This window comes from Vicia villosa, unplaced genomic scaffold, assembly GCF_029867415.1.
Source record: "Vicia villosa cultivar HV-30 ecotype Madison, WI unplaced genomic scaffold, Vvil1.0 ctg.000591F_1_1_3, whole genome shotgun sequence".
NCBI lineage: Eukaryota > Viridiplantae > Streptophyta > Magnoliopsida > Fabales > Fabaceae > Vicia > Vicia villosa.
This window is the reverse complement of record NW_026705271.1, coordinates 68,681-81,601: the sequence shown is the minus strand read 5'-3', so window position 1 is coordinate 81,601 and position 12,921 is coordinate 68,681. Positions and strand designations below refer to the sequence as shown.

General features: G+C 33.7%; 1 protein-coding gene across 1 annotated transcript; it reads left to right on the top strand.

The window, feature by feature from the left end:
• The first annotated feature begins 9,959 nt into the window (after positions 1-9,959).
• On the top strand, positions 9,960-12,056 carry LOC131629689 (uncharacterized). Its single transcript, XM_058900472.1, has 5 exons — positions 9,960-10,486; positions 10,585-10,705; positions 10,788-11,078; positions 11,161-11,262; positions 11,472-12,056. The coding sequence occupies exons 1-5, from the start codon at positions 9,960-9,962 to the stop codon at positions 12,054-12,056; spliced, it is 1,626 nt and encodes a 541-aa protein (XP_058756455.1).
• Positions 12,057-12,921: the final 865 nt, after the last annotated feature.

The following is a 12,921-nucleotide window of genomic DNA, read 5'->3' as shown; positions in this document are numbered from 1 at the left end:
ATGATATGGGCGCGGAACAGAAGAGATAGTGGGATGAGAGAGAAAGTGTTCTCGTCTCTCTCGTAGCTTCCTTTTACACCTTTACTTTTTCGATTTGGTTCTAATAGATTTGGCAAAGGCCTAATAAGAGGGGATTCCGTCACATTGATCAACGGTGGGACGTGTATCTGGTTAATCGTAAGGCAGCGGAAGCGGAGGAGAAGATCACTTTTTCCATTTTTTCTCAGAGATTCTGGAATACACTAAAGTTAAGGATGTGTACGACTTATTCGGGTGTGTTGAAGTTGTTATTCCACCCAGAAGGAATAAGCTAGGTAAGCGATATGGGTTTGATATATTTCAGGATATAGAGGATGTTAGAATGCTTGCGGTTAGACTTGATAACATTCAGATAGGAGGTAAGAAGATTCACGCTAACCCACCAAAATTCGAGAGGAGGGAAGTAGGGAACGGAGGAGGAGGAAGAGACGAAGTAGAGGCTGGAAGTGGAAGAACAAAGGTTCATCGTTTTGTGCAAAGGGAACATCTTGTCGGAAAATGTTTTTTACCAAAAGGGATAATGGATACAAGATCTTTTGCGGATGCTGTGGCCAATTGAAGCAGGGAGAACAATAAAGAAATGGTCAAAAATCTAGAATATGAGGTAGGTTAGTAAGAGACTCGAGAAGGCTTTTATTATTGGTGTAGTGATTAATCCTGGATTGTCGTATATCATCCAATTGCATTTTGAGATGGAGGGTTTTTTCCTGTTAAGATCACTCCCTTAGATCCTAACTTGTGTCTTTTAGAAGAGATGGAGGAAAGGATTATCCGGGAGTTGATTGGTGAAGGCTCTTTGTGGTGGAAACAATGATTGTCAATCATTAGATCTTGGGCGGTGAAAGACGTCGATACTGAGAGGGATGTTTGAATCCGCATCTATGGCATTCCTTTCCATGCTTGGTGTCATGATTTATTTGAGAAAATAGCTAACTTGTTTGGAAAATTTGTTTGTTCCGATGATCTCTCAGTGAAAGGTAGGTCGACGGAGGTAGTCAGGGTGATGGTGAGATTTCTTGTTTCTTATTTTCTGCAGGATTCATTGGAAGTCTGCATCAATGGAGTCCCCTTCATGCTTGCTCTTAGAGAGGATTTTTATGCTCCTCCGGAATTTGTGTCGGTAAATTCGACGTTACAAAGTAATGCATCTATCTCTTCTAGTTCTGATTCGAGTGAATATGGGGAAGATTCAGAGGATTAATGAGTTGGTCCCGGAGGAGGAGGATTGGCATGAAGAAGTAGAAGAAGGTGAGTTGAACAGTACTGCAGGCGGTATAAGTGTCGGTCCTATTCTTGATGATAATTGTAACATCCCGATTTTATTAGTTATTTATTTAATTAGTGTTATTTGGTGTTTTTATTAATTGTTGATTTATTTAATTATTATTTAGTATGATAATTATTTAATTTTGTGTTACTATGCTAATTGAGCTATTTGAGTAATTAGGAGAATTAAGAGATAATAAGTTATTGGGCCTAAGTGGTAGGAATGTGGGTTAAGCCCAATTAATTTGAGAAAGATAGTAAGAGGGATTAGGTTAGTCTCTCATAACTTTCATTTTGGGGAAAAAGAGAAAGATGAGTAGAAGAGAGAAGAGAAGAGGATTGTGAGATTCTTGAAGAGAGAATGAAATTAACTTAAGGTAAGGGTTAAAATCTAATTTATCATAGGTTTATATGATTGGGTAATATTATGTATGCTTTGTATGTGATCTCTTACTTGCTCAATTTCATGAAGTTGGAAAAGGTTAGGGTTTAGGTGAAATCAATAAGATTTTGTGATTTGTTCATGTTCAATGTGTTGTATGGATGACCCATAACTAGAAACATAAATAGGAATCCATAATATATGATAATTTACTGTTATATTGAGTTTTGTTGAGACAAAATCAGATTTGGTTTGGTGTTAGAATGTTAAATTCGCTTCAGCAATTTTCTGTTTCTGGTGCAGAGCATCGGGCGAGTGAGTTGCTTTGCCGGGAGAGCCAGTGCCTACATGCCTTCGTCGGGCGAGCAAAGAGGGCGAGAGGGTGGCAAGATTCTGCCACAGAACGCCGGGCGAGCCAATGCTTTCATCGGGCGAATATGCCCTATTTTGTGAAAATTCAAATGTTCATAACTTTTGATCCGCAATACCTTTTCATGTGCCGTTTGAAGCATTAGGAAGCTAATGTGATATTTTATATGATAGGATAGGATTGGTTGGCACTTGATTAATTAATTATGGTGTTGTTGTGTGAATAAAATGTAATTATCTTTATGTGCATTATGATTTGGAAAATGGTGAATAACAATTGTTTGCATGATACGTGGTAAGATATTCACGATGATTGTTATTGAATATACGATAGTTGTTGTGCTTTGTTGTAATTGTTATTTTGGTACGTGAATCTTGTACAATTGGTGGATAATTCAACGTGCGAGTTATTGTCGTATGCGGTATGTTAAGATTTGTTTGGATAATCTTAATTGCATTTGTGTTGAGATAATTGCACATGCATTCATGGTTGGCTATGAAACATAGGCTGTGAAACTTTGGGTTCACATTGGTTGGCTTTGAAACATAGGTGGTGAAACTTTGGGTTCATGATGGTTGGCTTTGAAACATAAGCGGTGAAACTTTGGGTTCACAATTGTGGCTTTGATCTTGTCCAGATCGGAAGCGTGGCTTGGATTATAGATATTGAATCGGAAAGCAGTGAAACTTTGGGTTCACATGGTACCACATGCATTGAGTCACATTTATAATATCCGAGTCACATTGTGTGCCATGAGATTGTTTTTGTATCAATGTGATTGCTTTGTGTGATAATTGATATGTGGGGTACGAATGTATGTTTTGATAAGAGTGATGAATTGTGAAATGTATTCTTGTTGTATTTTGCATTTCCCATTATTATGTTTATCTATAATAATTTGAATTCTCACCCTTCTGTTTGAATGATGTTCATCGTGACATCATGTAGGTTCCGACGAGTAGCGAGTTTATCCGAGGATATAGCCGATGAGCTTTTATTTGTCTTTTGTTAGGTATTGAGTCAATGCTCTGGTCATGTAACACGGGGAGCATGTTTGTTAGTATGATTGATCTAGGTTTTCATTGTGATGAAAATAACATGTGACGCCCTTTTTCTTATTCATTTTGATTACTATGATTATATTTGTTATATTTGGGGTTTAGAAAAGGGGTGTTACAATAATGTTGTGTCAAGTGTAAAAGAATATGGAGTGACACCTGGATCTTTTGATGAGGCAGTTGGTAATGCAATAAAGAAGGCGTGTTAGAGTGGGGATAACAGCAGAAAAAGTGAAAACATTGTTTTATCCACTGGCTCTAATGAAACAAGGGTGTTTTGTTCGATGTATTTTGTGTCTAATCCTACTATACCCAATCTCGTGCCTAGAAGGAGAGGTAGTAAAAGAATGAAGTTTAAGAGTTTCTTTATTTCTGATGGGCCCTGTAACATCCCGATTTTATTAATATTTTTATTAATTATATTAGTAATTATACTATTTGGGATTTTTAATAATTATTTATTTATTTATTTATTATGTGATATAATAATTATTTGAATTATTTAATTGTATGTGTGTTTGTGTAATTTGGATTAATTAAGTTATATGAGATATATAGTTAATTGGGCCTTAGTAGTAGAAACATAATAGATGGATTATGGGTTACACTACAAGAAACAAGCTCTCCAGCCGCTTAATATAGTGACGTGATTATCACGTGTTAAAATTATGGCTGTTCCGACGTGATAATCACGTCACTACATATTATATTCATAAAATATTACAGATGACATTACAATTGTGTGTGTCAGCGTTTTTATTTTTTTTTAAAAAAAATACCGAAGTGCATAACACGTCGTTAACTGAAAAAAAAATGGGCGGTGGATTTCAAATGGGGGGAGTTTGAAAATTTTGAAATTCAAACTAGCGACATTATGTCCACGTCGCTAATAAAGTTGTCCGACTCAAACAGACAATGATTAGTCTTTTGTTGACCGTTGCCTTGGTAGCGACGTGATCTGCACGTGTGAACATAGCGACGTGATTTGCACGTCGTTGACTTGCAGACTTTTGCAGCTTTTGCAGTAAATATATGACCGTTGGTGTTTTGTGACGTGTTCTTCATGTGTGAAAATAGCAACGTGTCTATCATGTCGCTGGGTATCTTATATGTTTCCCAGATTTTCTTCATGTTCCACACACATCTTCATTACTCAAATTAACCATTCTTCATCTCTCTCAAACCCATTCTTCATTTCTCTCAAACCCAATCTTCATTTCTCTTCAACTTTTCTTCCCCAATCTCTTCCCCAATTTCATTTCTCCAAATTAACCATTTCAATTACAAGGTATATCTCCGAACCCTTTTAATTTCTTATTTCATTTTATAAAATATGTTATGCTATAATTTTGTTGTTAACAAAAATCTGTTTCTTGTAGGTATTATTTTTGTGTTTGAAGGAGCTTCCAGAGGTACATTTGAAGAAATAATAGAGGAAGATAGAGGTATTTTTAGCGTTTATATTTTATTTAATGTGTTATTAGGTATAGTTTTTGTATTTGTAGGTATAATTTGTTCTGTTATACACTTTAATGTGTTATTAAATCTAGTATACATTTTATTGAAATCTGTTATATATAACTTTTAAATATGTTATTAAATCTGTTATATCTATTATATATAATTTTTAAAATAAAATATACATTTTATTGAAAAAAAAGAATATTAGTTTTAATTTAATATAGTATACATTTATTTTTTATTTAATCTGTTATTAGGAAAATAGAAATAATTTGTATATATAATTTTTAAAATAATATATATATGTTATTGAAAAAAAAAATATTAGTTTTAATAAAAACAGATTATATATAGATATATATTATTAAAAACAGATTATTAAAAACATATTATAAATGTTATTAAAAATAAGTTTTTTTTTAAAGAATTATTAAAAACAGAATATTATATGTCTTAAAAAAATAAGTTTTTAATAATCTGTTTTTAATATATATATATATATATATATATATATATATATATATATATATATATATATATATATATATATATATATATATATATATATATATATATATATATATATATATAGAGCATATCAAGTGAGAGCATTTTTAAATGAGAGATGAGAGGAAGAAATATCAATATATATATATATATATATATATATATATATATATATATTATATAAAATAATCTGTCTTAACACAATATTAATCTGCTTTAAAAATAATCTGTCTTAAAAACAGAGTTATTAAAAACATATATATTATATAAAATATATATATATATATAACAAAATATAATATGTCTTAAAAAATAAGTTTTTTTTAAAGAATTATAAATAAAAAATAGAATATTATATGTATAAAAATTAGTAACATTTTGAACTTTCTTTAATAAGGATTACTTTTTTATAGTTATGTAAAACAAGATTACTTTTTTAAAGTTATGTAAAACAAGATTACTTTTTTAATAAGGAACTTTCTTTTTAAAAAGTTATTTATTTGTTATTTTTTTTTTTTACTAAAAAGTATTTTCATTTAAAAAATGAAATGTTTTTTATAATAATTTTTTATAGTTTTTTTATCAGTAAATAATAAATTTGATTGATAATTATTAAAAATATATAAAAATAAATATTTTCTAGAAAATTATTAATTTATAATAATGTTTTTTTATGGGAATTTATAATAATCTTTTATATTAGTTTGGAGAAATGAAATTGGGGAATTAATTTTTAATAATTAATTCAATTTTAAATGATAATTAATATCTATTAAAAAATTAAAAAAAAGTTAGAAATTAAAATATTTTGAAAAAGATATTTATATAAATAGATTAATTATTTAACACGAGAGTAAAAAAAACATGTTGAAAGACTATATAGTAATAGATTATAAAATCTTACTTTATGTTGAAATATTTTTAAAATTGATTGTTATATATAATTTTACTTTAAAAATTGTCTATATGTATTAAAAAATTGATATAGAAAACACCATTGTATAATGTGATGTAGTATTTTTTTTAATATCTAACTTGTTTTAAAATAATATTGTTTTAAAATTTGTTTAGTTACATGATGTGATGTAGTTGGTTGAATGATTTAATATAGTTAAATTTTAATTATAGTTACTAAAAAGATAATGATTGAATATGTGCAGTATGTAATATTATTTGTACTATCCTAGTTGGATGTACGATAGATTGTATCCAGGAAGAAGTGGACTTAAACCCAATTTTATAGAAGGAGTTAATGGGTTTATAAAATGGGCGTTTGCTCAGGAATGTTGTCGAAGCAAAGGGGGAGTTAGGTGCCCTTGTCTTAAATGTGATTGTAGACGTATAATTAGTGACCCAGAGGAAGTAGAACGTCATTTGTATAGAAGAGGTTTCATTGAGAATTATTGGGTTTGGACGTCTAATGGTGAACAACTGCCGATGAACGTGCCAGAGACTAGCAATACGCATGCTTCAAGCAGTCGTCCGACTATGGAATACGAGGAAAATTTTAATCTGATTGGTGACATGGTTGAGGATGCTTTCGGTGTGAACGTGACCTATGATCAACCTGAAGATTTTGGTGGGGAAGAGTTGCAGAATGAGGAAGCACAAAGATTTTATCAGTTGTTGAATGAGATGAATATACCGTTGTTTGAGGGGTCGTCAGATTCAAAGTTATCAATGTGTGTGAGATTATTGGCTGCCAAGGAAAATTGGAATGTCCCTGATAGGTGTTTGGAATTCTTCATAAAAATGATGTTGGACTCAACTGCAATGAAAGACAACTTGCCTAAAACTTTTTATGATGCAAAGAAGTTAGTGTCGAGGTTGGGTTTAAGTGCAAGAAAAATTGATTGTTGCACTAATGGTTGCATGTTGTTTTATGACAATGAGTTTGGTACTAATGATGGATTGTTGGAGGAATGTAAGTTCTGTGATAGTCCAAGATATTAAGTCCAAAGTAAAGCCGTTAACCGTCAACAAACACGTGTAGCAGTGAAGTCCATGTTTTATCTTCCGATTATACCAAGGTTAAAAAGAATGTTTGCTTCAATGCATAGTGCAAGTCATATGACGTGGCATCATACAAACAAAAAAATTCCAGGCACTATGCGACATCCATCTGATGGCGAGTCATGGAAGCACTTTGATCGGATGCATCCTGATTTTGCTGTAGAACCTAGAAATGTCAGGTTGGGATTATGCTCTGATGGATTTACTCCATATGTCCAAGGGTCGGGAACTGCATATTCTTGTTAGCCAGTTATTGTAACCCCTTATAACCTCCCTCCCGAGATGTGCATGACAAAACCATACATGTTTCTGACATGTATCATTCCAGGCCCGTCGAGTCCAAAAGCTGGAATTGATGTCTACTTACAACCTTTAATTGATGATTTGAAAAGGTTGTGGATTGGAGAATGCACTTATGGTATATCCCGTAAACAAAACTTTACTTTGCGAGCTGCCTTGATGTGGACAATTAACGACTTTCCAGCATATGGCATGTTGTCTGGTTGGGGTACGCATGGCAAAATGGGTTGTCCGGATTGCATGGGACACACTAAGGCTTTTGCGTTGGATAAAGGGAGGAAGAGCTCGTGGTTTGACTGTCACCGCAGATTTCTACCAAGAAATCATACATATAGAAAAAACAAGACAGATTTCAAGAAAGACAAAGTGGTAAGAGATCATCCTCCACCTCGATTGTCACCAGGTGCTATATGGGAACAAGTTTGTATACTGCCAAAATTCACAGATATTGGTAAAGCATTTAGAATTCAAGGATACGGGGTCGACCACAATTGGACAAAAAGAAGTATATTTTGGGACCTCCCATATTGGAAAGATAATTTGTTGCGCCATAATCTTGATGTTATGCATATTGAGAAGAATTTTTTTGATAATGTATTTAACACAGTGATGAATGTTAAAGACAAAACAAAAGATAATGAGAAGGTTAGACAAGACATGGAAAAGTGGTGTAATCCAAAAGAGTTGGAGTTGAAGCGTCAACCGAATGGAAATTTTTTAAAACCCAAGGCTTGTTACACTCTGACTTCACAAGAAGCTAAAGCGGTTTGTCAATGGTTAAAGGAATTGAGGATGCCCGATGGGCATTCTTCAAATTTAGCAAGGTGTGCCGACGCTAACACTGGGAAGTTGCATGGTATGAAAAGTCATGATTGCCACATTTTTATGGAACAATTGCTACCAATTGCGTTCGGTTCTCTACCCAAACATGTGATTAATCCACTAACGGAAATTAGTCATTTCTTTAGAGATATTTGTGCGTCAACTTTAAGAGTGGATGACATCATTAAGTTGGACCAAAATATTCCAGTCATTCTCTGTAAGTTGGAACAAATATTCCCGTCTGGTTTTTTTGACTCCATGGAACATCTACCTGTGCATCTTGCATATGAAGCTTATCTTGGAGGACCTGTTCATTATAGGTGGATGTATCCCTTTGAAAGGTTTATGGGTGATTCTAAGCGGTCAGTGAAAAATAAAGCTAGGGTTGAGGGATCAATATATGCACATTACTTGCATCGGGAGACAACACATTTTTGCAGTCATTATTTCAACAACTTGGTGTTAACTCCAAGAATCATAAGGAATCCTGTAAATGTTAATGAGAGAAGTCAATTCACCTTATCAGTCTTCGGGCTTCCAGGTCGTCCATCTGGAAAGAAGGTTGTTCATTGGTTGACCCAGCAAGAAATGCAATCTGCACATGTTCATGTCTTGATCAACTGCGTTGAAGTTAAACCATATCTAGAGTAAGTATACCTAACTATTTTATTTTATTTATAGTGTGAAAATAACCTTGAAACTTATAGTGTGTTTTTTTAGGGAATTCAACAACTTCTATTTTCAAAGTACCGGTGTACAATCAACATCCAGTTTCATTCATGATCAATTTCCAACATGGTTCAAACAAAGATTGTCAGGCATTGTTACACCGACTCTAGAAATACTCCATTTGAGAAGTTTATCTGAAGGCCCTAATCGAAGCGCAAACAAATGGCACACATATTTCGTGAACGGATATAAATTTCACACTAAGACTTGGACTGAAGGGAAAAAAACCAAAAACAGTGGTGTATTTGTAAAAGGAGTTACAGATGGGAGTGAAGATGACTTCTATGGCTTTGTTAAACATATCTACGAGTTGGAATACAATTACTTTGACTCGGAAAATAAAGTTGTCTTGTTTTATTGTGAATGGTATGATCCAACTAGAGGCACAAAAATAGACAAGACATATGGTACTGTTGAGATTCAAATGGGCCGAAGGTACAAAGAGTATGACCCTTTCATAATGTCACATGTTGTTAGGCAAGTTTATTATGTTCCTTATCCTTCATTTGGGCCACGTAAACGAGGGTGTTGTGTTGTAGTTAAAACAAAACCATTGGCCCATACCGAAAGTGGCGATCTAGTGGAAGATCTTACTTTCCAAGTTGATGAAGTTGGACCAATTAATGAGGTGATTACAGTTGAACAAATTACAAGTTTGTCTGATACAACAGTTGAGGGGTATGAAGTTGATGCGTCTATATTGTTGGTTGAAGATAATATCGACGGAGAACATGATGAGAATATCACATCAGATGATGAGAATGATATGGATGAAGAGCATGATGATAATGAGAATGATATGGATGAAGAGCATGATGATAATGATAATGATATATATTGATGAGAACATGTGTTTGTAATTATACTAATGAACCATCTATTGGATGTTTTAATGAAGATATATATTAATGAAAATGTGTGGTTTGATTAATTGAGTATTCTATATAAATAGGTAAAATGAACCATCTATTTATATATTTGATTAATTATGTATTCTATATAAATAGGTAAAATGCGACCCCAGTCTGAGAAGACTAAAGGTAGACGTCCGAGGGTAGTGGTATGCGACTCACCTCAGACGACAGTATCTCCCCGCCCACGGACTCACCTAGACCGCATGTCTTTGGCCAGCACTCAGCCTCTTATGCCATTACTCTCCTCTCCATCTTTTATTAGCCCACCTAGCTATCCATTCCAGCAGACTGGGGGACCTAGCTATCCATTCAAGCAGACTGGGGGACTTAGCTTTCCTCCTAGCTTTCCACCACAGGTCCCCCCAGGTTTCCAACAGACTGGGGGATCTCGCACCACACATCCGACACAGGTGCCCCCATCCTTCCAGCAGACAGGGGGATCACGTACCTCACCTACCACACATATACCTCTAGGCGGGGATGATCATGTGGAGGCAGATCAGGATGATATTGAGCAGGATGAGGATGATGTTTTGTTCGATGGCGATAATCTTCAAGGGGACGATAATCCGGATGAGATTCAAATCGTCGATGGCAGATATTATATTACCCCTGTCGGAAATAAGTAAGTATCTTATTTATAATTTTTTAATTAAGTTTACATTTACTTTTTTAATATAAATTTATATTTAACGCATGCTAATTCAAATTATTGTTGTTTAGTTTTACTCCGAGTCGGACATCTGCAAAGTGTGTGAGCTATGTGATTCAGCAAATGTATAAAGACGCTTGGACGAGATTTGGAGAAGTTCCAAATAGAGATGACTGGTTTAAAAAATTTAAGGTATAATTAATTTGTTTTTGAATTATTGTTTATTTAAAAAAAATTATTATAATTTTCTAACTGTTTATCTTAATGTCAACAGGAAAAGTGCACATGGGATGTTTTGAGCGAGAAGGTTGTTAAAAAAGTCTTTTTCACCAGAGCATCAAAAAGACTTTCTGACACCTTACGACGTGTTAGAAAGCGTTGGGAACGTGATGGTAGTTATCCCGCTTGGATGGGCAAAGACACTCTTGATAAACTTCTGGTCTATTGGGATTCACCTCAATTTAAAGCTAAGTCTGAAAGTGCCAAAAAAATGAGGGCATCTGAAAAAGGTGGGCACGTTAATGCTGGTGGAAGTATAAGTATCTACGAACATATGCGACGCATGGTAATTACTACCACTTATATATTGAAGTTATGTTTTGATTAATTATTATATGTATTTAATTAAAGTTAATTTTATTATTTAGGAAAAGAGGTTGGGGAGAAAACCACTCATGGTCGAGTTAGTTAAGGAGACTCGGACGAAAAAGTCGGGAGAGTATGTTGATGAGCGTACACGGCAAGCTTTGGTAAGTTATTCAATTTACATTATGAATATATTTTTTTATTTTAATGACAACTTTGTGACGTGATTTTCACGTGGCAACTAAGAAGTTGCAGCATGATTTACATGTGGCAACTGAAGTTGTGGCATGAGAATCACGTGACAACTGATTTTTATTTTATTTAAGTTAATTTAATTTAAGTTTTATATTTAATATTTTTATTGTATGTGTAGGAGGATTATCAAACATTGCTTGTAGAATTTTCGGTCACTAATCCGAAATATACTCCTATGGATGGACAACCGCTTCATCCAGATGTTGATTTTCATATTTGCAATGAAGTTATTGGCGGAAAAGGTCCTAATGGATGTTTTTTTGGTGGTGGAAGTATGGCGGGATGCTTGAGAAGTGGTGATAGAAATTTATTTGAAAGAGTTAGAGATGGGGAAGGATCGTCATGCCCAGCTCAATTGCCCCCGCAAATGATGGAAACAATAAGACAATTGGCGGTAAGTGAGGCGAGACGCGATTCAGAGCAACGTGAGACGGCGTTAAAAACCCAATTAGAGGAGCAACAACGACAAATAGAGGCAATGACGAAGAGGCAAGCGGCGATGGAGGGGCAACAAAGACAAATAAAGATAATGGCCAAGAGGCAAGCGGAGATGGAGGAGCAAATGCGGCTATTTATGCAATTTCATGGAAGCGGTAATCAAATGTTTGGTGGAAACGTTGGAGTTGGTGGTGCACCGGCAAATCAACAAGATAATGATGAAGATTTAAACCTTGATGATTTTCCCGATCCAGGAGATACTTAATTATTATGTAATATTAATTATATTTTAGTTTTAATTTTAATTTTAATGGATGTAAGATATTAAATTTTAATTGATGTATGATAAATTTTAATTTATATTTTGTTTATTACTTATATTTTATATTTTATTATATTATTCAATAAATATATTTTATTAATATTAATATTCAAATTATTTATTAATTATATTTTATTATATTAATTATAATTCTTTATTAATAATAAAAACCTTTTTTAATAACTATAATTAAGTTTTTTTTTATTAAAAAGAATTTTGTTTAGTGAAGTGGTTTACATGTCACAAATGTAGTGACATGTGAATCACTTAGCTAGGTCAATTTTTTTTTAAAAAGAATTATGTTCAGTGACGTGATTTACATTTCACTATATTTGTGACATGTATATCACGTCGCTAGATGCAAAATAAAAAAAAAATGTTTTGTAGTGGCATGTTTCCCACGTCACTAATCAGTGGCATGCAAAACAGGCCACAAATTTTCTCCGTTAGTTGTGCCATCCCTGCAAACCTGCTGCATGCCTGCTGTGTCAGCAATATGAGTTGGATAGTGTGTAGGATATAGCGACGTGATATACATGTCACTGAATAGTGACGTGAAAACAATGACACTATTAGTTTACCACCTTTCCCCCTGCGACATAGTCTCCCACGTCGCAAATTTTGTGGGGTGACGTGATATTCCTCTATGTGGCGTGGGAATCACGTCGCTGGAGAGAACAATTTTTGTAGTGTTAAGCCCATTAAGAGAAAAGAGATAGTAAGAGTAACAAATTAGGGTTTTAGAGTTGGAGTCTCATAACTCATTTTTGGGGAGAAAGGAAAAATAGAAGAGAGAAGAGAAACAAGG